General features: G+C 45.5%; 1 protein-coding gene across 1 annotated transcript in view; it reads right to left on the bottom strand.

Moving 5' to 3' along the window:
- The window catches only part of tenm2a (teneurin transmembrane protein 2a), a gene marked incomplete at its 5' end in the record, with an annotated part of 148,820 nt that continues 122,002 nt past the window's right edge, over window positions 1–26,818 (bottom strand). Inside the window, 25 exons of the mRNA XM_084550254.1 lie at window positions 1–1,717; window positions 1,852–1,982; window positions 2,334–2,601; window positions 2,789–2,899; window positions 2,987–3,397; window positions 3,587–3,856; window positions 3,980–4,537; window positions 4,777–5,073; window positions 5,182–5,417; window positions 7,216–7,391; window positions 7,740–8,377; window positions 8,651–8,824; window positions 9,146–9,247; window positions 9,541–9,695; window positions 10,909–11,138; window positions 11,271–11,291; window positions 11,688–11,937; window positions 12,849–12,992; window positions 14,213–14,480; window positions 14,763–15,024; window positions 16,153–16,272; window positions 17,246–17,456; window positions 17,771–17,917; window positions 23,472–23,657; window positions 26,073–26,273. Of these exons, the coding sequence (XP_084406380.1) occupies window positions 980–1,717; window positions 1,852–1,982; window positions 2,334–2,601; window positions 2,789–2,899; window positions 2,987–3,397; window positions 3,587–3,856; window positions 3,980–4,537; window positions 4,777–5,073; window positions 5,182–5,417; window positions 7,216–7,391; window positions 7,740–8,377; window positions 8,651–8,824; window positions 9,146–9,247; window positions 9,541–9,695; window positions 10,909–11,138; window positions 11,271–11,291; window positions 11,688–11,937; window positions 12,849–12,992; window positions 14,213–14,480; window positions 14,763–15,024; window positions 16,153–16,272; window positions 17,246–17,456; window positions 17,771–17,917; window positions 23,472–23,657; window positions 26,073–26,273 (6,305 nt within the window). The 3' untranslated portion in view covers window positions 1–979. The remainder of the gene's footprint in view (window positions 1,718–1,851; window positions 1,983–2,333; window positions 2,602–2,788; window positions 2,900–2,986; window positions 3,398–3,586; window positions 3,857–3,979; window positions 4,538–4,776; window positions 5,074–5,181; window positions 5,418–7,215; window positions 7,392–7,739; window positions 8,378–8,650; window positions 8,825–9,145; window positions 9,248–9,540; window positions 9,696–10,908; window positions 11,139–11,270; window positions 11,292–11,687; window positions 11,938–12,848; window positions 12,993–14,212; window positions 14,481–14,762; window positions 15,025–16,152; window positions 16,273–17,245; window positions 17,457–17,770; window positions 17,918–23,471; window positions 23,658–26,072; window positions 26,274–26,818) is intronic.

The raw sequence follows: 26,818 nt of genomic DNA, 5'->3' as shown, positions 1-26,818 counted from the left end.
ACTCAGCATGTTTTCCGGACTCTGTGAAGTGGTGTGTTTGATCGTTCTGTACAGAAGTGCCTTGGTGAAAGTCTCACAATTCTACCGCGACTGAAACGTACAAAACTACGGCATCTACAGTATACGCAACATCCTGAAATTTAGTGTAGTCGGACACATATGTAGTAATATGATTCTTCTCCCCAGCTGAAAATAAACAATGCTGTGTGATACCACTGTCCACAAATATAGCCATCACTTTTTTTTTTAACGTTGTTTTTGTAAAAAGTTCATTTTCTAGTCCCTTAACAGCTGTTAAGGATGGATGCCGTTAGCCTGTGTGTTGCTTGGTTGGATGTGCGCTGCCTCGGCAGCAGAGGACTGGTCCGCTGTGGACAATGGGAGGCCTGAGACAGGGAGGCGACTTGTAGTATTGGACGACCTTTAACATTGCCTTGTCTGTCGTTGTTTATGCTGTCCTCCTGTGATGTGTGTTCGCAATGGCTGCGCTCTGGAGTGGCTTTGTCTCCACTTTGGTCCCTTTGCCTTCAGTATTTATTAGAGACTGACAAGCCTTGATCGCAGAAGCCGCCACAGCACAATTCTCCATCTGATCGGTGTTGGCCGCTCTCAGTGTGACCCAGAAAATATGGGCGAAAATATCACTATCTTTTTTAAAAAGGGGAATCTTCTTATTCACTAAGCAGCAGTTCTAAAAGTTCTTCAGTGCTTTTTCAGTTGTTCAAAGTTTTTTCAAAAAAAAAGAAAAAAAAGAAAAAGTTTGACCACACTTTAATTTTTTTTGCCTGTGGCAGTAAAATCAACAATATGTTTTCTGATAAGTCATTCTTTTCAAAAGTCCCTGCAGCGTTCCGTGAATAACCCAGTTGTTGGTTAATTCTCCATGGATTTTGAGAGGAGTAAGGTTGAGGAACGGAATTAGAGAAGTGAAAGTGGGACGAGGGAAGAGTCTGCCCTTCAGGCGAGTTCAGGAGGGCTGTTACCTCTTGCCCATCTCGTTCTGTCTGAGAAACTGGATGTTGTTGCTGCTGTCAGCCAGTTCTGGATACTGCTCCACCGGCAGTACGTAGTAGCCATCGTAGCCCTGTACTCTACCTGTTGTGAGGAGCTGCTGTCTCTCCCCTTCCGTCCAAAGACGACTGCCTCCCTTTCCATCCCTAGCCCTCTGCTGCTCCTTGGCCCAGGCCCCTGCCAGGGCTCTCTGCCTAGCCAGTTCCAACAGTCTTACCTTCTCTTCATCCACCACATCCACAGCGAGCCCGTACCGAACACTGAGCACTAATGATGGAACTGCAAACTCCACAGTCACTCCTCTCCTTGACCGGCCACTCACTGTCACATTGATACCGCTCTCCAGAGACTTGCGGCCATTTGTAAGCCCAAGGGCCAACAGGTCGCTGTCAGCAGAGCCTACTTTCACAAAGTAGTGGCAGTCCTTCCCATCCTGTGTGTAATGTGTGCCTTCAAGGTACTGGGCACCATTGAGCACCAGAGCCACTTTGCGACTGTCGTCACTGGCCAGTGCTGACACACCAGCCACCACTCGGCCCTCCTTAAGTGCAAGCATTACTCCTCGGCCTATTATGGGGGTACTGGTGCCGAACCAGTGGCCGGGCTTGTCTTTGCGCCTGCGACGCTCCTTGTTAAGCAGGCGACCCTCCAAAGCCATGAAGGCCTGGTTGTGACGCTCCGCTGCCTGCTGCACACCAGTGATGAGCTACACAAGGGAATGGAAACAAAATGTTGTTGTAGAATTAGATGATGACGTATTGACACACAAGTTCAAGAGAAAATGTTGTGCATTGGATTTGATTTCGAGAATGGCTACGTTGTGTGCACAGCGGACTGTACCTGTCCGTTTTCACAGTGCTGGGTTGCCTGCAGCTCGTACGGTGGCTCCACAAAATAGAGCGAGTGCCGAGGGAACCCTGGGATTATGTTACTGAGCTGAAAGCCAAACATCACCAGCCAACTCTTCACATCTAAAGGAGCAGATGAGGGGAAAATTACTTTGCTGAATGGCAGAGTTAAACACAGTAGCAAATGATTCACTTTTTTCATTATAAAAAAAAAAAAAAAAAACAACTGAAAGATTGTTTGCTCCTGTAAATCAGCTGTTGTTAGGCAAAGCTCTCAGCTACTCTGCCATCTGCGGAGCACTGTTACTAACATAATCTACAAAGTTCAAAACAACCTTTTTCTCGTGAAAAGATTCTGGACAATGTCACGACATTGAACACTGAGAGACAATGAACGTTTTCTCTAAAAGGCCTAAATAGTGATACAACAGAATTCAACATGCGCACCAAATTAATAATATATTAATCAGCTACCTGTGACATAGTTTTTGACATCGAGCATGTCACTGAGCGGGTTGTTGTTCTTGAACATATACAGATTAAAAGGAGAGGGATCTTTCCCAATCTTGGGCCAGATGGTGTAGTCAGGCGAGGTCCACCGTCCTGCCAAGACGTCGTAGTCCCGTTGAGTGAAGTGAACCAGCTTAGTCAAGGGGTCGTAGAGCCCACCGTGGAAACCCACCACCAGCGGAAACTCTGGGTTGGAGTCGAGGTACACCTCACCGTAGGGTGTGTACTGCACCTGGGTGGCACAAGAAGAGACAATTTGCTTTTAGTAATTAGCTGCTATTCATGTGATGCAAGGTCAGAACACTGTGTCAGGTACAGAAAAGCATCCCCGGAGCTGAGAAGGATTTAATGTCTCGCTGAAGGTTGCTTTTGGGACAGCAAAAGCCAGGGGCCTTTATCTAGGCACTTCTGTATTTTACCTGTTTGATCATCTGTCCATTGCTGCTGAAGACAGCCAGTGGTGTGCCGGTGTTGTCAGAAGCTATGTAGTATTCCTCTCCACTGCTCACCTCCATGGCAAACAGATGACCCTAATCATGAAACAAATTTAAATTTTGTTATTATTCAACATTTCCTGATATATGGAATAAAAATCGATATTTATAGTTATGACCTACCTGCAGGTCATAGTAGAGCGACGAGATGTCAGAGCTGGAGTGATTGAAGATGTGTGTCACCCTGGTTGGATGGTTTAGGTCAGCATAGAAGAACTGAAGGTGCTGCCCTAGGCTGTTCCTTGTAGACACCCTGCGGCCAAGCCCATCATAGTGATACACAACGCTCCAGCCTCCGGGCCCTCTATTGTAGGCCCGCAGGAGTTGACCTTTGGAATTATAGTCAAAAACGTCTGAACCACGCTGACTGAGGAAGCCATCTTCGTCAAGGCGATACTGGACGTCTCCGAGGCGTGTGATGCGGTCTCTGAGATCATACCGGAGTGGCAAGATCCGAGCACTGTTCCCGGGATTGAGCAGGTGGAGGTTACCATTTAGGTCGTAGCTGTAGCGCCACGTAGACCAGTCATTTACCTGGATAAAACAAAAATTATATACGTGATTCAAACGGTTTTTGCTTTCATTATAATCATAACTAGGCCCTGATTGCAGAAATGTCCGAGACAGTCACACATTACAGCTCAATTTAAGTGTAGTGGGCACTTCGCCCTCTAAAGAAGAGACAGTGTCAAAAATTCCAATCTCTCCACTCAGATTATTCACCTTGACGCCGGTGAGCTGTCCATCTCCATCATAATCATAGCGGTACTGAGTGGTGTTGGCATAGGGCCCAATCTTCAGCTCTCTCTTCACCACCCGTCCCATGCTGTCATACTGCACTGTCATCCAGTACATAAGTGAACGGAAGATCTCGTATTGGACCTCCTTGATGCGACCATGGGTGTCGAAATGCTTACTCAATGTCATAACAGCTGTGGTGATTATCTGATTAATGTCATAGTAAATGACCCCGAACTTTCCAAAGTGCTCAACCTATAGGAGAGGAGAAAAGGTTTGTGAGTCCTCTTACAGACAGAAACAGGTTTATTCATAGACATTTTCCTTTAACACATTATTGCTAAACAGGTTGCATAGACCAGAGCAAAAATTCTGCACCTTTCCAGAGATCTCGTCATAACGGTAGAGGTCAACAGGCAGCGGCGTCTCACTGATGACTGGCTTCATGCTGGCGATGCGGAAGCTGTTGTCATGGTAGGTGTAGTCAAACCTCGCGTTGACCATTCCCTCCTCGCTGAAGCGATAGATCTGCTTGTCGATGAGTGGGCCCATTTTGCGATAGCGGATGGTGCAAGAGAAGCCCCCGCTCTGCAGGTTGACCATCTTCAGCACGCCGGCTGTCTCGTCGTAACCAAAAGTGACAGCAGTGCTGTCGTACACAATCTCGGACAGCTTCGCTAGCTTGCCGTACTTGTAGAGGACACGGCGGCCGGTGCCCAGGTAATGCGTGGCCTGAGGTCTTCCGTCCTCGCAGAAATCGTGGATGATGGAGGCATTGCTCTCTGGTGGATTGTACATGTTGCGAATATAGCCGACTGACACGTGTGTGAACATGGTGTGACGAGCGACACTGGGCATGGTGACAGCTGTGACCCGACCTGAGGCGTCAAACTCAAAGACGTACTGTCTTTGGCTCTGCAGGAGCAGCACCATGGACTGGAAACAGAGAGTTGAAATACGGATTAATATAATAGCATTATCTATGGGTGGCTTGCCTCCTGTGAAATAGCACCAGGAGTAATTTTCTCTCATCTGACAAATCTGAACCTTCATAACCATAAAAATGATGTATTATTCCACTCAGTTCTGAAATCCAAATTACTAAACTTTATGCTATTTCCATCCTCGGTGAGACTTGAATCTACGATGACAGTGTTTAAGATGAATGCACTTACTTTGTCAAGGTAGCTGTAGCTCCACACCTTCCCGTCCACAAAAGAACGAGACAGGATGCGTCCCTGGGGATCAAATTCAGTCCTCTCACTCATGCTCCCCCTCTGCAGCCCAATGAGCTGTCCGGTGGTAGAATAGGACACATTGACTACTGCCAGGCTGCTGCTGGGCAACCACATAGCTGGCCGGCCCTGAGCGTCGTACATGATACGCAGCGTGAACTTGCGGTGGTCATCGTAAATCTTCTCTGTGCGCGTGTTGCGGTCGAAGTCGATGGAGAGAAGATTGCGGCCATGAGCCTAAAGAAAAGGTACCTCAGTTATATTTTTGGGCCGAAAAGTAATTTCAGTAAATTATATTTGGAATTTGACAATGCCATCACTGACTTGGTGGAAAAGTAATCTTACCCTTAACTTCCTCCCAAACACAGTGACCTTTCCTTTGGTCTGCTCTTTGCGCAGACGCCACTCAATGGAGTTCAGGCCATTGTCGGTGGGCAGTGTGATGTTCCTTCGACCGATAGTAGGGCTGACAGATCCTGCCAGGATGTGGGGCTCTGTGTGGAAACTGATGCCCATTCCATTGGCGTACATCACTCGCAGGGTCCCATTGTTGCACAGCTGATAGCTGTTCCTCACCTGGTCTGTAGGGGAAGACAAGTAAACAGAGCATAGGAGTCAAGGCGAGAGACACACAAAACTTCCATCTAATGCCGGAAACAAACCCAAGAAAATCCAACCAGCAAATTCAAATATTTGACACACTTATGTGTGTTAGGGAGAAGCTTGGTGACAGCATTGGATTGATATGGAGGGTATGGATACAGTGTGACATATCAAAATCCTTCAACCCAACCAGACAATCAAAAATGATCTGATTTAGTAGCCTCTGGATTTTACCACCATCTAATTACAAAGAAACGTTCTGTTCAAGGCTCACATCACTGAGAACCAGATTTTATCCATAAAGAGTTTATGTACTCCAAAATATTCTGAATGGAAATTGTCAGGCTATACAGGCGTCACACCACAATCTCTCCATCTTTACAATTTAATGACTCACAAGAATGGAAACAGATAAGCCCGTGCCTAATGCCGAGGCTCAATTTCTCCTCTGATGTTGGAAAACAGGCGCCCTGATCACAATGAAGTGACTAAAAGCAAGATAGAATTGTTTCCAGCTCAGAAATATCACAAAGATCCCGAGATGGAAAGTTTTTTTATTATTTTTTTTTATTTCATTTACAAAAGGTGATGAGATCAGATGGTTTTTCCCTTTGAAGTCGTACCGTAAATGACAGTAATCCATAAGGGCAATTTGTAATAAAGCTCCAGGCACATTTTTAACAATGCCTCAAACAGACAAGTGAAGCATTTTCCATTGACTTGGCAGCAACAGCCTTTAGATAAATCTTCTTTGCTCTCTCTGTCTGAACAACCTCGTAATAAAACAGAAGTGAGGTTAAGGGAAGGAGAGAGAGAGAGGGTGAAATGAGAGCTTGAGGGCCAAGGAGAATTCACTGTGCAGGAGTTAATGAAGAGAGCGAGAAAGAGCGGAAAGAGAGGGAGATGGTTAAGTGAGTATGTCAGCAGAGAGCTGTGCTGAAACCCACACAGTGCAATGGAAACCTTAAATGACTTACAGCGCCCTGAACAACTCTTCTCCAACAGCAACGCAGGTGGATCATTGTATATATCTACCACCTATTCTGAGGCCTTTAGACTCTTTTAGAGTCTGCATTCATACTTCTGTCACGCTGTTTGCACTGGTCAAGGGAAGGGAGACAATTATTCTTCCTTTTTTTTCCTCCTTTCTAAACAGACCAAATAAGCTCAGGGATCATGGGAACTGGTTGAGAGCTGTATTTGTAGTGTGTGTGTGTGCGCGCGCGTGTGTGTGTGTGAGGAGAAAGCTTGAGGGATGAGGAGGATTCACTCTACATGAGTTAATGAATTTTGCTGTGATGATATTCAAAAGAAGGATGATCCCGGCTGGGATTAACAGCTATATGTTGGTGATTTTACTCCATGAGAGCGAGCGAGAGAGAGGGCTGGATGTGGGTAGAGACGAAAAATAATCTCCTGGAGCATGCACAGAAGTGAGTCAGAATTACAAGACTTTCAATTAGAGTCAGCAGGCTGGTGCATATTCACCATCACAGAGAGGGGCTGTGTTTTTGAATACTAAGATGTAGCAGTCCTAGACCGAATATGTGTGAGTCTTGTTAAAGCACTGATATACTCAATCTTTTCAGGATTACAGAAATCTGCTAAAAATATTAATGACCAAATATATTTTTATTAAATTCTGATTGAAACTGTCTTATACTGATGACTAGAGCCCAACATTGGTCCACCCACAAGCAATTCCACAAGCATTTAAAAATTCATGACCAGCTAATTTTCCGCTGCATGTCCTGTTTGTGCCGAGTGTGTCTCTACCTTGCACCACGGTGTACGAGGCCTCGACAGACGACAGGTTGGTGATGACAGTGACATCGTCGTCTCTGCTCGAGCTCTCGATGTCGATGTTGATGGAGCGCTCAATCTCGCGGTGCAGACTTGTCACCATGCCCGTCGGGTATGTCACATTGGTCAGGCGGCCCTCGCTGTCATACCTAGGTGATGGGCGATTGCAGTGAAGTTAGCAAAGAAGTGACATGTTCGTACTTGTACTGCACTACATGTGTTGAAACACATGTGCGGACGCTGAGATACACACTCACAAAAACTGCCAGAGAGGACCTTAACAGGTCTTAAAAAAAAAGGAATTGCTTGTAGTTGTAAAGGCTAACACTGGGGGGCAGCAGTACACCATGGTGTGTATTGTCAGAAGAAAACGGGAATTACAGAAGAGGACATGATGAAAATAAATCCAGCAACATTCATTTTGTATTTTAGACGGATAGAATAAAGGCATAAAAACACAGACATATTCACTATGTTTATCTGTGTCACACACTTACTGGTAAAATGTGGTCCATCCAGTCTCGTCAGCTTTGGTGGCGAGGAGGCCTGTGTTGCCGCTGTAACCCATCAGTGCCACTTCCTGGCCCAAGGCAGACACACTGCGCAGCCCCCCAGTGGGGTCCAGTCCAAGGGTCACCACTTGATTCTCGGGCAGCAGGACCAGTCTGAGCAGGCCGGCTCCTCCTCCCTGTCCTAGGCCGTCCCTCCTCACCTTGACAGTATTGTTGCAGTTGTCCACCAGCATGACCAGCTCACCATCGGGGCCGTAGGTGAAATTGTACAGCGGCTCCCCGGTCACTAGGCTAATAGTCTGGATATGTTGCCCCTCCCCATTAAAGACATACAGCTCCTGTTCCCTTGGCGATGCAACTTCATACTGCGCTGATCCTCCGTATCCCACGCTGGAGACGGCAGGGCCGGGCCGATTCGCCCGCACAGCTCTGATGCGTATGTTATTGAGGTCTGCGATAAAAAGCGTCCCATCGGGGGACACAGCCAGGGAAGTGGGAGAGTTGAGGCCGGCGTCCGGGGCGTACCCGTCGTCACCGTAAAAGCAGTTGCAGTTGACGTCGTTTTTGCAGTCGCAGTCGGAGGCAGCACCGGCCAGGAGAGAGATTTCTCCGTTAGTGCTCACCTGAAAATGCAAAGAAATGGTTAAGGATGAGCCTGGGGACAAATTACCACCAAATCAAAGACAATGTGTTACCAAAACCAAAATTTATTTTTAAGTGAAACTGAATGCAGTCTGGAGATCTGAAGGAATAATTTCAAAAAAATAAAACACCCACACAGACTCACCAGCTGTGCTGTCAGTTCTGGTAGCCCAAAATAACTTTACACTAAACAAATTCATTACAAAACAACCAGACAGCCTAACAACTGTGTTCAGTGTTTCTCCGTGTCATACCTGTCTGACTCGGTTAATCTTCTTCTCATCTGTCTCGGCGATGTAGAGGATGCCCGTGTTCGAAAGGGCGATGGCTGTGGCGCTCTCCAGGGCCGCATGTATAGCCAATTTACTGAGGCTGTAGTCGATGCCTGGCACTTGACAATGCATAGGTCTCCCGGCTATAATGCTCACCTTTAGGAGAAACAAAAAACAGAGAATATTGAACAAACAATAGAAATATATCCTGTGGAAGTGCTAGAAGTGGTTTGCTATTAAAATGTGCAGATAAAACTTTCGATAATAAAGTAAGACTCAGGAAAGTAGAATATTCTCAGAACTAATTAATCAGTAATTTTACCCCCACTGCAAGACTTAGAAAAAACTATGTTAGAATTTGAACTTTGCTTCTAAATTGGCTTTAGAAAGCCTAATTGGGACCAAATCTTGTCAAAACCCTACAGTGAGTGTCACCCTAAGGGGTTTGCAGTGGTGATCAAGCCTTCTGGTACCGACCTGGTGGTTCTCAGTGATGCGTAAGATGACATTGTTTTCCAGGACATAGAGAGAGTTGTCCATGGGGTTCACTGCTAAGTCCGTGGGCCACTCAAGACGCACCTGGCAAGGGAAAAAAGTTATACATGAGACCGTATCTATACCGAGGGAGACATTTTGAAAGGGTGCCAAGGCTCAGACAAGTCTCTTCTTCATTTTTTTAAGTGACTGCAGTGTTCACTTTCTTTTGATCCGTTCATTTATCCATTGACTCTTTAATCCCTCCCTAAATCAGTCTCTCCCCGAACTCCCGGCTGGCTCGAGTCCACAGAGTCGTCACAGCTCAGCACTAAGGGGGCTCTTAGATCATCATCTATCACACCGTCACCTTTTGTCTCCTTCTCACTCTCTCCTACCTGGCTGACGTCCATGCTGGTGTCACAGCTCAGCGGCCGCACGGCGGTCAGATCGTTGGCCCCCAGCAGAGTGGAGATGATGCCATTCTGGTCCACCTTGCGGATCATGGTGGCATCAACGAAATACATCAGCCCATTTTTATCCACCGCGATACCTGCCAGCGTAAAGATGGAACACCGTGACTGACGAGCCATAATTCAGACACCGCGGGCAGCCCATAGATATTTTAAGTCAATTAAACTTCACTCTTTCCGCCGCTGAAAACGGATAGCAGCTCTGGCAGCTGAATTGCCCGATGCTTCATCGAATGAGGGGGAACCCAGTGATGGAATGAGCACTGAACTGTTGAAAAGTGTTAGTTTTAGAATGAGTCATCGGGATGTTGAGCTGAGCTCATGCACCTCTCAGAGCGCAATTGTAGACCGCAAGCAGATTGCCTAGAATGGCAACTGATCTGTTGTACTCGTTCCTGGTTTCCACTCGCTGCATTTATTTTGTGACCCCGGTCTTTCTACTTTTCATTTGTTTGCACCCGTCCTTTTATCATTTACCAGAGGGCATGTGTCAGCTTCGTCGGTCGAACAGACAGCAAACATTCACAGATGTGTTACTGTTCAAAGCAACCCCCCCCTCTCCCCCCGGATAACTTCTTGAAACACTACAACAAATTGAGCATACAGCGAAGGGCACGGTGTAAAGGAGAAATGGATAAAGAGGAAAGAGAGGAAGAGCTAGAGACAGAGAAGAAACGGGTAGAGAGACGGTAAGCTGATGATTGCTGGCTGACTTTATGACAGGTAAGAGGGAATCAGTGGCTTCTGTCTTTTCACGTCTTTTGTCATAGACCACGCACACCCCGCACATTCACTCATCATTCCGTGCACACATCATATACTGTGTGTAAATATATATATATATATATAACATCTGCAGCCTTACATGTACACACCCTCGTGTCACTGACAAGAAATGTGACAGTGTGACATCCTTGACAGTTTGGTGTCACAGTGTTCTAAGATCTGATGATCCACAAAAATAATTCCATTATAAGTTTAACATTAACCTGGTTTATAACCTCCTTCTCTCTCTCTGTCCCGCTTTAGTTGAGTCACAAGATGGGCATATTATGAAAAAAATAAATTAATATATATATATATATATATATATATATATATTCACAGTGAAAATATAAGACACCTTCAGTTTACACGTCTTGTGAACTGAACTACACACGTCTCAAAGAGTTAAGATCATAAGGACCATAATGCTCACTCTTTTAATTCATCATTTGAATATAGGATATTTTAAAATGTAGATAACTGAACTGCAACTGGTCCTGCTAGCCACGCATCACCTAGGCGGCTTACCTTTGGGGCTCATAAGTGTAGCTTCAGTGGCTTTCCCACCATCGCCACAGCGTTCATCAAAGGGCAGGCACTGGTCCCCTGTCCCCGCCACCACCTCTGCGTTGTCCGACAGCAGCCGGCCTCCCATTAATGAGCGAACTCTGTAGATTCGTCGGGAGTTGGTGTCTGAGATGAACAGTGCCCCGGATACTGGATCCACAGCCAGAAAGTACTTATGGGTGGGGTTATTACTGAGGTGGCAGAAAAGAAAAAGACAAAGTTATTATTCCACCGAATAGTATATTTTCAATGAAGATGTACTTTTGCAGTTGCTGCTGGTATGTGCACTAGAAACTTTAAATTTATCGTCAGAAGCGTCTCACCTGTGTCTGAAATCTTTGTTCCTTTGAGGGAGGTAAAAACACAACAAAACAAATGTTAATTCACACAGTCTGTGGAGAGCATTCTACGGAGAGCAACACAAAGGCTGTGGTGTGAACAGCAAAATTTAAACATGGGTAAAAACACCCTTGAGGAGTGGTATCTAGTACAGTGCATAATTCTTCAGTCTTGCAATCCCCAGTGTCTCACCTCACTTCTTTCCTCTATTATGTTATATGTACTGAAAGCATGTAGTCTTTAGACTTCTTCCTCTGCTGACTTACTGTACATCAGTCTAACCTGCCCTTATTCTGTCACTATCCAGCATCAAGAAACCTCTAAACCCCAGACTGCGTTATAATTGATTATGCTTTTATTTTCTCCTACTTCACTTTTCATAATTGATATGGGAGTTTTACCTCAGTTCCAGGATGCCAGTTGTGTTCATAGACGGGTAAACGCGGCGCACAAAGTTGAGGTCCCCGACGTACAGGCTGCCATCGATGCCCATCGCCAAGGCAACTGGTGCCAGCAGCTTGTTGCCGTCTGCGAGGCCGTTGCAGCTCGGGCATGAGATACTGCGCCTCCGGCCATTTCCCATGATGCTGGTGATTACCGGGGGCTGCTCTGTCACAAAGATGTTCTCACCGCTGCCTTTGTGAAGGATGCCTGGACATGAGAAAGGATGAAGAAGACAGACAGAAACAAAAATAGAGTAGGGGGTCATTATTTCAGAGAATGTTTGGCAACGCTCTATAGTTATCACGGAAGCTGAAAGCTGAAAGCTATTTTTTATTTATTTTTTAGCCATTCTGACAGCGAGGCTCTTGACACGAGAAGATGATGATCGCTCTTGAGTTGAGGGTGCCCAGATGAAGAGTTGTCATAACTCTTTGCTAGCGCCACCACGAGGCAGGAAAGTTTAGTTTGTCCAATACTTTGTCCAAATTCCAGCAAGCTGAATGAGATTCCTAGCGGCTGATGAGCAAATGACAGCACGCTTACACTTTTAAACTAAGATGGTCAGCATGTACCTGCCAAACATCAATAGTGTTTCTCATTCTGAGCACGTCAGCGTGCGGACATTGGCATTTTTCAGCTCAAAAGCACTTAGCTCTCTAGTTGTGTCCAGTTCATTAGCAGATGAGGGCGGCTGCGGTATTGTAGATAAGGCAACAAAGAATGACTCTCACTCGCCTACCATCACAGAGAATCACTTTATGGAAAAGACACCTCTGCCCCCTGCCTCAGTTCTTTCTATCTGCTGCTGATTGGTCGGTGCGCAATTTTAGAGGATGAGGCAGTCAGACTAGGTGAGACAACACAAGCTCTTCCTGTGAAAATCCTCACTGACAGGTAAAAAGAGGCGCCTGGCAACTCCATGTGAACCACAGGAAGCGCGTTGTGGTCTAAACCCTCCCCAAGACAATAGCACGTTTAGTGAGACATACAGTACTGTAAACTTGTTACACACACACTGGCTAAATATAAACTCGAAGGAAAAACAGGGAAAAGCCTAGAAACGTCTCTGCTCATTTGAACGCGTACATCAGATCGCGTGTACAGTGTTCTGTACGTACCGCTGCGAGTGTTGAGTATGTGGTGCTTGTCGAGGGACCAGCCGCCCAGACTGGTGGGATCCAGTTCGTAGCCTTGAAGAACGGCTGTCCTCTTCTCCCAGAGGATGAGACTGGCACATGACTCATACTCGTAGCCCACTGACACTGTACGTAGGAAAGGGTAGAGGCAAGCAGAAAGCAGGAAAATAGTTACACAGAATGAAGTGAGAAAAGAGACCAAAAAGATTTATGAGAGACATAACAGCGGAAGAGCGGCTATGAAAAACTTCATCAGAGCATAAACTCCCAAGTTCATTTAGGATGTGAAACGTGTGATACACAGAGAAGCTAGTTAGCACCTGTACCAAAACCTGCACTCACACCTAACTAACACTCTGACACGCTGCTAAATCAATTAAAAACCCTGTTAATTGGAAGAGTTTGCCCAGTAGGCCTTTAAACCTAGAGGCCGCGGCGGTTGCTACGGTGGAAACTGCTGGTGGAAACATTATGCCCCAATAGTGCACATGTCCTGACAGAGTCCAAGCTGATTTGATCTAATGCACTGAACACTTTAGTGAAATAAGCTGAGATTTGTCTTAAGACTAGAGTGTGTGTGCGCGCATGCGTCTTGTACAGTGTGTGTGTATGCATGTGTGTGCTGCTCTGTTCCTACTTGTTAAACGGAAAAGCGTGTTAACACATTGACTCCCACTTGAGTTACAGTGAGACGGCTGTTGACGTCAGCTTCACCACAAACCATAATTATTATAATATACCTGCATCCCTACATTCAAATTAAAAACCGTGTGTATCCTGCATATTCTTTGGGAAATGTAAAAATGCACCGACTCCAGGGATCTTTCGGGATCTTTGAGTGAATGCAATTTCCCAAACAGCACGCCCCTCGTGATTTTATTCCACACTGAAGCCACACATGTCCACTGCATTCGTGGCCTGACAGCAGTGTTTGGCTGACAGCATCTGTGAGCGACTGTGACAGCAGAACGTAATAGCACTGAGGCTCCCCTGGACTCCTGCTTGCTGCTCCAGTAGTTAACTGCTAACTCACCCTGATGGCTAATAACCCTTCACCACAGTTACGGCTGGCTGACTGAACCAAACGCGCCTTCAATGAAAAATAGACGTATGAAAAAAAAAAAAAGGAAAAGCACTTTACTGTGGCCATACTGGGAAGTGGTTTCAAGCTGGGTTTCTGGTGCATATTATCTCTCTTTCAAGCTCCCTAATTAGCCTCTCTCCCTCTGTCATAGGCAGTGCCGTGTTAGTGGTAAATTGTCTAATGTATTCAGTGCGTGCAAGGCTGGGAAAAGAAATCTGTGCTCTCCAGCCCAAGTTTTATTTTATCCATCCCTCACACTCACCAACAGCTTCAGAAAGGCCGTAGACCCTCTGTCCGTATGCGTCCGTCTTATCCCAGATGTAGGTGTAGGCCAGGTTGGGTGAGGCATGGAACCACTTCTGGAAGAGGTGGCCCTCCACTGCTACCATCAGGTGAACCTTCAGCAGGCCCATGGACACGACAGCGGGAGTCATGGTGACCTTGAGCAGGGAGCGGTAACCCTGGGTCCTGGAGCTTAGGTAGCACAGCTTTAAACTTGTGCCGGGCACCTCGATCTGCTCATGCAGCACCTGGAAGACAAAGCAAGGATGGCAGGAGAAAGGGATTAGGGGGATTAGAGAGAGAGGGAGTAATGGGGGTCACACTTCCACTGATGGCTGAAGGACAAGAAATGGGGAAAAAACAATGGAAGAAATAAAGAAATAGGCAAGAGGGAACAAATGTGGGGGGGGGGTGAGGGGACTGTGGAAGCGGAAGGCGAGCTACAAAAGATAGGCATACAGGAGAGTGGGAAGAGAGCGAGGGAACCAGAAGGAAGATTAGCCAGCTGCCTGGGGTCAGTGGTACTGCACCTGTGTCTCCGGTATGATGGGTTTCTCCCCTGGCTTGGAGCTGAAGAAGGAGGAGAGAGGGGATGCAATCACAAGAGGGTCAGGCCTGACGAAGCCGCTCAGGTCACAGCCTGGGATCGTGTTCTCTTCTGTCTTAAGCACCAGAGTGTCCATAGCATAAAACTGGCTCCAGGGCAGCCACACAGTGCGCTCCTGGCTCAGGAAGGGGGCACGCTCGAACCGTAGGGTCAGCGATGCGCCACCGTTAGCTATCAGGTCAAACCTGGAGAGGTTTGCGAGAAGAGGATGGGAATGAGGTACAGATGAGGAGTGCTGTGGTGGATGGATAATTATATGGACTTCTAATATACAATACGCTCCATTGCTTTAGGAGTAATTGCAACAAGGAATCACCTAAAACAAATATTGCAGCATTATGGTACAATACACTTGTACTACGCACAACAAGCCTAAATGTCACGAGGGCCAGTCGAGGCATCCGTTTGGTCTGAAATGTGAATAATGCAATGTTAGAAGGCTGGGCTCGGAATAGAAGCAATTTCATTAGATGTCATCCTGTAACCTTTTTTGTCTCCAAATTATGGTTAACAGCTGCGGGTTAATGGTTAGTACAGAGAAAGGTCACACACACACTTGTCATGTCTTACGGGAAAATGGACAGAGCGCGGCAAGTGTACGGAACCGCTGCGACCGAGAGCCTCTAACAAGTGGAGGAAAATAGCACTGAGCAAGACAGATACATCGGAGCACGTCCGTTCGAGTTGCAAGTCCACGAAACGGTTAAGTGCCTCTGGAATTCAAGGTCAATTAAATGTTAGTAGAAGTTCACATATGTCTGCAAAGAAAAATAAAAGCATCGATAAGAGGAGAAGATTGCACAAAAAAACACTGAAACCCTGTGTTCAATGACGGTAGGTCAGTCTGCAGGAAAAAAATAAATAATTATTTCCAATATAACTTGTAGAGGGGAAATTGCACAAGTCAAAGCTTAAAACCTTGAATTCCTGCAGAAGAAATGCAAACACATTAAGACACGTTAAATAAAAGCATTGTAACGTCAGGGTCACTCCTAGTTTTTGGTTTCACACAATGTAAATGTGTTTAAAAATATATTTCTTCCACTGTATGTGCTTTTATGAGTGTTGCAATCCTCAGTTGTGTTGTTTCTTTTTTTTTTTTTTTTTTTAATACATTTACTCCACTGTTATCTAATTATTTGTGACTCCACCTGCCTTGTTTCCTCATGGGATCAGTCTAATCTAGTCTAATCTGATCTGATCTGATTTTATCTAATCTAATCTAATCTAATCTAATCTAATCATCCTACGGCCTGCGTGGTGAGGTAGTTTCCAAATTTCAGCAAGGAGTGCTGGGTTGCTGTTGTACATACATTCCATCCTGCCGTGTCAGCGTGTATCCGTAGTGTGGATAGTTGACAAAAGACACGTTCACCCCCACCAGAGGGGTCCCATCTGTAGTCAACACCTGACCCCGGATTAGAGATGCCAAGCTGGAAGAAGACAGAGGAGACAGAGTGAGGGAGAGCGAAAGTCAATCTATCAACCCAGGCTTCCTAACCATCCATCACCTGATTTGATTAATCTCCATCTTTCAATCATCCAATTTGCCCATTCATTTATTGCTCTGGTCTTCCACCACTCATTAATTAGAAACAATCAGCAGCCCCCACCATCTAGATGAGTTCATGTCAATCATGTAAACACACCGTGACGTTATAGATGGATGTGTGCGCCTGTGACAGACTGTGTGTGTATGCGTGAGTGGCGGCATCCCGTGGAACTGGTAGACATAGAATAATATTTAAACATTTCAGGGTGAAATCACTTTGATGGGTTATTTCCAACAGCCGAGCGGACGGAAAAAAAACAGCCCCACGGACGGTGCTTCACAGCTCCGCTACATCTATGGGGAACGTTGGCTCGCCTGCCTGTGGCTCTGGGATTCGTTAAGGTCTTGGCTCGTTCTGCGAACCATTCCAGAGTCTATTTGATATATGTGTAATGAACCTAAAGACAGGATATTTTATGGCAAACATGTATTCACTTAAATGTCAATGTTTTTAAAGAACATCAAAGTGGCAACATGCAGCCTCACAAGCCTGTACGAGAATTTATACGCAGCGCTGCATTAATTGGCATCTGTTAGATTATGTCAAATATATTTTTGTAATAATTTAGCTTATTGAGTCTAACTTTTCCTTGCTTAAGGAGACTAAAGTTGCTCTGCCCTTTAATCACTGCACTGCGTGAGTCTAATGACAGTCTGAGAACAGAGAATACTCCACGGTTGAAAGCTTGATAGCCATCCATTGAAATGCTGTATCTTACAAATCAAAGTCATTAGGTAGCTTTGTCAGTCTGTTGTTACGTTTGAGGAGCTGGTGTTTGAGGATACCGCTGCCGACACGGATATTAATAACTTGTAAATACGCGCCTTGGCTCGCGTGCATTTCCTGCACCTACCTGGAATTGAACGGGTTTTCCCCGGGGATGATGTGCGTGCTGTCCCGTCCCACGAGCATCTTGACGCGGTCGTAGAAGGAGCGGACTCTGGGCTGGGACATCGGGCTCTGCTGGATGACTTGCAGAGGGTCCCGGGAGCCCCGGCACAGGGGACTGTTCTGGCAGGGACTCTGAATGCAGCAGTCTGGGTCCATGCAGTCTGTCAGCCCATCTGATAGAGGTAGGGAAGAGAAAGTGGGATAAAAGGTGGTGGGATAAAAGCGGCGAGGAACGCAGCAAGCTGCTCCTTCCGTTCTTGATGCAATATTTTGATAATCCTTGTTTTATTTCACAGAGGGAAGTTTAATTTTGCCATCCGTGGTGAGGGCTCTTCTCAGGAGACCTCTATCTTAATTCTGTTTCTTGTTTAATTCATTATTCTTCTCTATCGTCCTTTATTCCTCTCACAAGCAATTTTTTTTGGCCTCCTTTAAGCCAAGACTTCACTTAATAACAGCTCTGCCCCAAATTTACCCCACAATTCACCTCCTTCGTTGTCCTTGTTGTCGGCGCAGGAGGTCTCCATGGCAACACTGCAGCCAGGCCCCCTCCAGCCCGTCTGACATTCACAATGCCAACTCTGCTGGCCCATGGTACACTGGCCGTTCCCATTGCACAAGTTAGGACAGCCGTCTGGGGGAAGAGAACAGGAGGAGGAGGAGGAGAGGAGGGGGAGGGGGGTGAGGAGGAAGGAAAGGGGAGGGAGGTTATCGTTAATGATAGACGGATGAACGCATCCACTCTTATGCACACACACACACACGCACACACGCGCATATGGTCATGAAAGATCAATGAGTCTCACTCAGTCTGATAAGCGCACAGTTATTGTCAATGTTAATAGTTCAAGAATCAGTTTAAATGAGCGGGTCAGTTTTCACGCACGCCTTCGCATCTGAAAGTTTCTACACCTGAGGGATGGGTGCATGTATGTGTGAACAGAGGTGGATAGATCACTTTATTCGCTGATTGGATAGAACCCCACCCATCATCACTCTCTCTCTTTTTTTATTTTTTGCAGTCTCTCTCTCTCTCTCTCTTACTTATGATTCAGTGTAGGTAATGGGATTCTGATGGCCTGAGAGTAATGCTTTCTCATGAGAGAATGAGATTATGTTTGACAGAACGTGTGCGCGCGTGAGTGTGTGTGTCTGTGCGGTGGCAGTCTATGAACTAATAAACCCTCACTTTAGCTTATGCAAAAAAAAAAAAAAAAAGCCCTACCAAAAAATCTAAGGCCCCGCAGCCAAGTAAGTTCGGTAACTAGCATAGCAAGGGCACCCTCAACTCAAGAGTGACTTTAAGGCAAGGGAAGCAGACAATTTGAAGCAGTCTGGATAAGGAATTTTGCAATTATGAAGGGCAGTACCATTTTCTGGTAACTTTTGATTTCTTGCAGCCTGGAAAGGAGCCCAAACTTCTCCCCCGCCCACAACATTTTTTTACGGGGAGGGGGGAAAGCTGGTCTGGAGTCAATCTGCTGGGAACTGATTATGCTTTCAGCAGAAATCCGCTGAGCAAATCAAACTGTTTGGACGGCTCTGTGCGGCGACCGATTGGAGAAAAACAGTGATGCAGTCATCCATGTCATCTGCTTTGGAGTTGAATCTGTTTACGACAAAATGGCTCTGATTTGGTGCAGAAGTCTTATTTTCTCTTTATCAGTTGCAGCGCATCCCATAATCCCAGTGGAGTGTTACCAGACTCTTATAAGAATTGAGTCTGGCTATTCCAGACTGCTAGATTGCTTGTATTACTGAAAAAAAAAAAAAAAAACATTTTAAATGATAATTACTTTGACACAAAGTGTGAGACCACACTCGTATATGACCAGCAGTTAACTTAGCTTAGCATAAATATAGAAAAGAAGTGAAACACCTATTCTGTTGCATATGTAATGAAATCCAGGCATTAGCAACTCTGAAACACACCAATTAACACATTACACTGTATAATGATTATTTAATCTATATTGAAACAAAAGTGTGAGATCTTCTTCTTTTTTTTAATTTTATTTTAAAGAGTGTGGAACTATTTCTTTCCTGGCAACTGTGACTTCCTAGAGTCTTGCTACCACATGGTGGCCAAGACATCAGCAGAGAATCCAGGAAGTTATTGCGCTTGGCCAAGAAAAAAAGGTCCCATGCATAACCCCCCCATAAGACAAAAACTTGTTGTTTTTACACTTTGGAGAGAGTAATGCTAAGTCGTTTCCCTGTTTCCAGTCTTTATGCCAATCTAAGCCAGCTGGCTGCTGGCTCCAGCTTCATATTGAAAAAAAGAAATAAGATTGCACCATCTTCTAATGTAACAAAAAATATGAATTTAGTCCTTTAAAAGTACACCTATTGGAAAATAATGCAGTTAATTGAGTCCATAGAACTTCTGCTAAAGGCCAAGAAATAAATACTTGTGTCTAAAATGCTACTGACATTTTTATATTCCCTTTTATCATCTGCATCCATGCTGAGACAATGTTGCCCATAAATGTCTTTTTCAAAAACCCCTTTTAACTCCTGGACAGTCTTACCCTTTTCCTGTATTGCCCTAAATCACACCTTCCTAACTCTTAATGCGAGACTGTGCGTTTGCCGCATTATAATCTTTCAAGGGGAGAGAAAATAAGGCATGATGACACACAATGACAATGTTTTCTCCGGCAGCACAAAGAGCCCCAAACAAACTTGTCACAGTGATTTCCTCTTCAATAAATGGGGGAGCGGGATGCTACAGTCTTAAGTCTACCCACGGGAGATGGAGGCAAAGACAGGGTTGACTGATAAAACAATACGTGCATGCACGGACAGACGGCACTTGCTCACAAGCGCACGCACGCACACAGCGCGCCGCACCCTGGAGATATGACCTGACATTTCTCACTCAGTAGTAGTGTGTCGACGCAGATTGAGGAAGGACAAAATAACCCAGTAAGAGATTATGAATACGAAATGCTTTTCACAGAGTCCTGCTCAGTAGATTAATGAACATATTTTCACTCAAGTTGCACTGTAGGATTTTGCCCTCTAACAAATCGCTGCATCAATAAAACCTTGCATTATGAATACAAATAGTGCAATCTAAACCGTGGCAGCAGCTAAATTAACAGGCATTTCACCCCGATTGGCATTTTATCATACGTCTCAACCACCAGGCGATGAGGGAAAGTCAACAAAGGACTTTGAGAAAGACAGTGTGCCATCTTGTTTTCTGGGACGGGGAGGAGGAGGAGGAGGAGGAGGAGGAGGAGGGGAAGAGAGAGGCTCAGCTGCATTTTTTTCTTTTTTCTATTCCATCCCAACAAGAGGAATCAAATCAAAGGTTTTATCTTTAATTATTACCATTTTCTGCATCAGGGGGCTGCTCATGATGCTGTATTAACAGTCAAGCCGGAGTAGATTGTCCCCAAGTATCGAGCTCGGGGAACAAAGGCAGTTAGTAGTGATTGCCTGTTAAATGGAGTTGCCATTTAAAGCAGCCAAATACTTATGAAGCACCCGGACAGGACAATCCATAGTGGGCATTGATTGGCTTGCCTGGGCAGGCCGGCATGAGGCTCCTCTCTCTTTAATGCCAGGGCCCAGTCGATACCCCCTCATACTAACTAGAATAAAGTGGGATTTCAGAAACTATTAAGTCCACCCTCCCCAGTAATGTAGTTGGACTCTGATGAAATCCCCTTAAAAAGGAGAAGAAATTGCCTTGGGTTATGGGTCAGCACACACACTCTTGCGTGGTATGCATTGTCTGAGGGTGTGCATGGTGGGATATATGACTGGACAGATACTGTGTAAGACTCCAAAGATGAATTGAGGGAGAGGGGGAGAGAGAGAGAGAGAGGGAGAGAGAGGGGGGAGCAGAGACAGAGAAAGAGGCAGATAGAGCGAGAACAAAGTGTATAGAAGAAACTTAAGACATTGTGCTAAAAAGTTCCACTATTCTCTCCGTTCCCCCTGTACCCATCTCTGTCTCCTCTAAAGGTCACACAGTAAAGGTCATGTCTATAAATCCACAATCACAGCTTATAGATGGACCAGATACCTTTGCACTTTCTCAAATAAACCCCTCCACTCATTTGCTCCTCCCAGTCTTAACAAGCGACAGCACCTTAGAAATCACATTGATTGCTTTATCCCACATTGTGCTTTGACCCGTCTCTCCGCTTCCCTTTGACTCCATCTGTTCTCCTTTACTCTCCCGCTCTGTCTCTTGCTCCCTCTTTAACCCTGCAATTTACCGTTTTTTTTTGTTTTTTTTTTCCTTTCTCTGGGCCTCTTCATAAAACAATGAGAGCTATTCCATTAAGCGCAGAGGGTGAGAGGACACTCTCAACGGTGCTCCAGGGACCTGTGCTGTCGGGCAATCTGTGCCGCTCTCCGCAACCCGACAGAGGTTCAGCTGCTGGCCTATCTATTAAGAATTCTTGTTGTGCGTGTGAGACAACTCACCCCAGACCTGAACCCTTTGCATCAATGTCTTAACCTTAGCCGTTATTCTGTTTATCTGTGTGTGATCTGACTAAACTGTATTTTTTATCATTTCTGTTTTTTTTTTTTGCACGGCTTAACTTGGCAGGGATGGGTTTGATGAAAAGATAGCAAACCTCGAATTAATACTGTAAGCTGGCTCACTCAAACACACACACGTGCCAGGGTATAAACACACACACTTAACTGCTCTGTATTTTTTGACACCACGTTTAGGCCTTGCATCAGTGGCCTATGAAATACACCAATTACCTCAAAGGTTCTTTGCAACTTTCATCATTTTCTCCTTGTGCGAAGCAGCTGTGTTTACGCAGTACATGACTAGAATACCTGAGCGTGATGTGTTTGTGTTTTCGGGGTCCACATTAGAAATATTGAGAACACGCTCACACGCATGCACAACCACACATTCACAGCACAGCCCCTCAACACTGCTGGTACCACACTAGGCTCTACAGTACCCCACAATACATCAAGGCTCAATGACAGCCTAACCCTGCTGCAGTGCACTGCTGTAAACGGGAGTGCGCTACATGCAGGGAGTCGTCATTGAGGCTGGCGCCCTAATCTACGGACAGATAGCACCACAGAGTCTACAGAGCCAAGCCAGGCCAAAACCCACAAATGCAGCAGCTAGCTTCTACCACCACAGGCTAAGAAACAAAACACCAGAGTCAGATACGGTACCTGCTTTGTCAACCATGCTCCCATGGTCTGCAGTGGGAGAAAATGTGCAAAAGGTAAGAGATGGGGAGAGTTGTTTTTTTTTTTTTTTTTCTTTTAATGCAAGCAACATCATGCAGAGCTGAAATGAATAACAGGCAAGCTGAGATAAGCTAACACGGAGAGTGTCTGTTGCTAGTGAAGTGTGCTTTGTGCCAAGCTGAGGCCTGACAACTCTTTCATCTTGGGCTGATGCTGCAGTCAAAGCTGCCCTAGTTTCTGATGGGGGAAATGGAAAGATCATAAACTGTTATTCCCCTGTGCATATGAATGTATTGGTGTGCATGTGTGTAGGTATATATATATATATGTATATATGTGTGTGTTGCTTTGTGTGCGTTTTGGTGTTTGTTTGGTGTGTGTATCAGATTGCAATCACAGTGCTCCTGGTGACAAGGAAATGAGACTTTGTGTCTCAAAGCAATGCCGGTGAATCAAAGGAATCTGGCACTCATCCATCCAAAGTGACAGTGATGTCAATATGAGACAGTGACTGACTGACAAAAAACACTCACACACACACACACACACTCCAGCACAACTGTGTGCATGCACGCGCACGAACAACGTGAGAGAGTTATTCTTGATCACAGTGAAGTGAAGAGTTTTGCTTTCATCACATAACTTTGGTGTTTCAAAGGCCATAAAAAAAGAAAAAAAAAAAAGACTCCTGGGTTCTGTAGTTGAGAGGCAGCCTAAAAACAGCTAAATCCCGCTCTTTTGTTATCCTCCCACCCCCACTTCTAAGAAGTTTGCTCCTCTTCTCGTCTTTTTCGCCCACCTTCTACGTCATCTCCCTTCTTCAATTCCCCGTGGCCTTCTTTTGCCTCCACTTCTCGTTTCCGAATTCCTTTAACAAACTAAAAAGGAGCTTGCCAGTTTAGTCTGGGTGCTGGTGTTTCTGTGCACACCCACGTGTTGACACACAGCAAATGCACACCTCCAAACACACGCACGCACGCGTGCACACAGACACTTACCGATGGTGCAGTGCTCTCCGTTCCAGCCCTGGTGACACTGGCACTTCCCGTCCTTGCAGGTTCCGTGTTTGATGCAGAGTGGGTTGCACACACGCTGGTCACAGCCTGCTCCGGTCCAGCCTTCCTCGCAGCGGCAGGCTCCGCCCATGCACACTCCATGGGTTCCGCAGTCGACTGAGCATACCTCTGAAGGATGTAAGAAAATTTTGGTCACAAACACACAAACTGTTGCAAAAATCTGTTGTACCAACAGCATCTAAATGACTAGCAGGTCTTGACGTCACACTGAAATATAGGCATTGAAATGCCTTTGAAACAATGCTGTATATTCTAAAAAACATTCACTTTAGACAAATTTTCAATTGGAAATCAAAAAGTTTCTTCAGCGTTGATCTCATCCCGTGCGAAAGCGCAAATTAGCAATCTTGGCAATTGGCAAAAAAAGATACCTCAAGCTGTAAAACAATCCAATCCACATTATGCAAAATACAATTCTCCATCATGCACCTTTAATTAAAATCAGTGAGTTTAGTATTGTTACGACAGGGTTCATTTCCCGAGCAGCCATTCCAGACACCGGCTGGGAGGCTCAGGCGTTGCAGGCAGCGGCGGCGCATGTAGCGAGATGTGACAATCCCCTCCCCGCTCGTGTGCTCAGGACCCCCCGGGGTGTGGGGAACGTAGCATGTACTTGCGGAGTGATCCTGCAGCGTGAAACAATGCTATCCTTATTAAAGTTAAGCGTCGCCTCTCACATAACAAATGCGGGCGCTTCGGTTGGAGCTCGTGAGATGTGTAGCGTTCTCAGGCAGGTACGAGGAAGGCTGTCGTCTCTGCTGCAGCGGAGGCTCAACAGCTTTATTTTTATTGAGTTAAAGAATTGTGGAAGTTCAGAATGTAATTTTAAAAGGCATTTAAACATAAATATTGCTACTTTACTACTACTTTTTTACAAGAAATATTCTTGCTTCACAACCTGGGGTGCAGCCAGGAATCCCACAGTCATGCGCTCACTGAGTTTGAGAAAGACTTTAAATTGCTCTTTCATTATTTATCCTATTCTAAAATCCTATCCTGTCTACCAATGGTTTCAGTCCTGTAGCCTAAAGTATACAGTAAATGAGCTAACGACTGCACCCCTTTCCACTTTGATAAAGGGCTTTTATCAGTATCCATTCTTGTCTGTACTTGAGAAATAGTTCAAATAATGCACTTGCCCCGCCCGTTTCATCGAGGACACATCGGGAGGTCACTTGTGTGGACTTAGTATAGCGAGGTATCCCAGAATGCATCACACAGGCATCACTGTTCCAGTTACAGAATGACCGTACTGCGTCCTCCCGTTTGTACTTCAGAGTCAAACTCAAGTCAAGTTCGCGCTAACAAGTAAACAGGACGTATTTGTCTACTTCATATTGATAAATGCCCGTGGATGCTCTGGGGAAAACGGCTGGTAAAGAAAACGGCAAGAGTTCAGCGGCGCGTGTTTGAACCATGCCGTGGGTGTGGTGCTTATCCCCTTACGACGTCCTGGGAGGCCGCAAACTTGAAGGCACGCTCCTTTTGATCGACGGAGAGAGGAAAGAAACGAGGATGTGGTCTTTTCTCGCATTTTGCGGGTCTCCAGACACACTGGGGACACATCATTATGTTCGAAAACAATAAAGAAGTGGATTTTGCATAATATGTCCCCTTTAATTGGCTCCCAGGGCAATACGTAATCACTGTAAAAATTCTAATAATAATCTATAAAGCCCATGATAGTTCGGCTCTCTGGTGCATTCCTGACTCGCTGATTCCAGCCCAGTCACACGTCACAGGTCATCATGCAGTCTTCTAAGTATACCCATAAGAAGAGCCAGATCTGTTGAAGAGGCATTTACTCCCTATGACAAACTGCATGCAGACCTGAGATCTGTCACAGCTGTGATGTTTAAAGGTTATAAACAGCTTATGATTGATTGCTCTGTGTGTGGGTCCGCATTTGTTTCGCGTCCGTGGGCCGGGCGTGGGCGTTTGTTATTGTGGGTTGTTTTTCTTAAAAGTTCCAAATTCTTTTCTTCCTTTCTTTGCTTCTTGCAGCATTTTCTCATACATTATTGATTCCATCTTGCTCCTGTCGTGTAAAGCCTACAGTAATGAAATGTCCTATATAAATACAAGCGCAATGCCCATTTTGGTTTTTTCAGCGCTACCCTGATAGTCATAAAAAGCTGTCACAACCACACTGTCACCGACAGTCTACCGAGAGGGATGGTTTTATGTCAGCTTGACAGTAAAAACTTGCCACATTTTTTTTTTTTTTTGTTACTGCATGTTCCAATTTGGCTTTAATAACACAACAGTTGTTCTGTCCCATTTGTGAACATGTTGTAATTTTTGTGGTTTTCTAGGTTCTATCCAAGCGCAGTTTGAAAACCAGAACAGTTTGAACTAAATTGACAAACTAATTAGCCATGTAGCCTGGAACCAAAAAATATGTTCGGGGGATGGGGTTTGTCAGTGGGCGTTTCACTCCAAAACTTCGACAACCCGAACTGTATCTTTAACTCAGTTTTCAGCGCGTTTGACGCTCAACCTGAATTGAACAGTCACACTCACCCATGGAGCAGTCGGGTCCCATCCAGTTGGGGTCGCAGCTGCACAGCCCAGTGTCTGGTATGAAGGCGCCGTGGCCGTGGCACTGGTCCGGGCACTGGGCCCTGGGCAGCTCGCAGTGGAGCCCTCCCCAGCCTGGCTTGCAGTGGCACTCCCCATTCACGCAGATGCCGTTGTTGGAACACGTCGGATCCAGGCAGTCCACTGCATTAAAGCGGAGATATACACCGATGTGGAAAAAACACAAAACGAAATAAACAATCAGAAAAACAAATTAACTAAATGAACACGGGCTTGAAAAAGTCCAATCAAAGCTGATGGTTGAAACAAATTAAATATATATTTTTCTTTTTTTAAACGCAAGAGACATTTTCATTCTTTGTGTACACAAAAAGATAATGAAATAAAAGAAAATATTACTAAAGCAATTAAAGCAAGGAATAATGAATAGCTAAGTATAATTGGGGCATGCCGGTGAATGTGTCCCACTCTTCAAAGAGCAGCGGGCTCCGTTGACACATCATTTGGTGTGAGCGTTTGCCTGTGTGCATGAGCGTGCGGATGCATTTGTGTGTGTGTGTGTGTGTGTGTGTGTGTGCGCATGTGTCAGTACGTGGGGGAGAATCTGACACTGTCAGTCTGCCAAGTTGACAGGCAGCTCTGAGTCCGAGCAGTGAGTGAAAACCAATTTGACAAATTACCTCCTCCCGGCAAAGCGCCCACCCACCCCCTCCTCAGGCCTCCTCTCA

The sequence above is a fragment of the Chelon labrosus genome (assembly GCF_963514085.1).
Source record: "Chelon labrosus genome assembly, chromosome: 8".
In the NCBI taxonomy this organism is placed as follows: domain Eukaryota; kingdom Metazoa; phylum Chordata; class Actinopteri; order Mugiliformes; family Mugilidae; genus Chelon; species Chelon labrosus.
The sequence above is the reverse complement of the archived record's forward strand: the minus strand, read 5'-3'. Positions and strand labels throughout refer to the sequence as shown.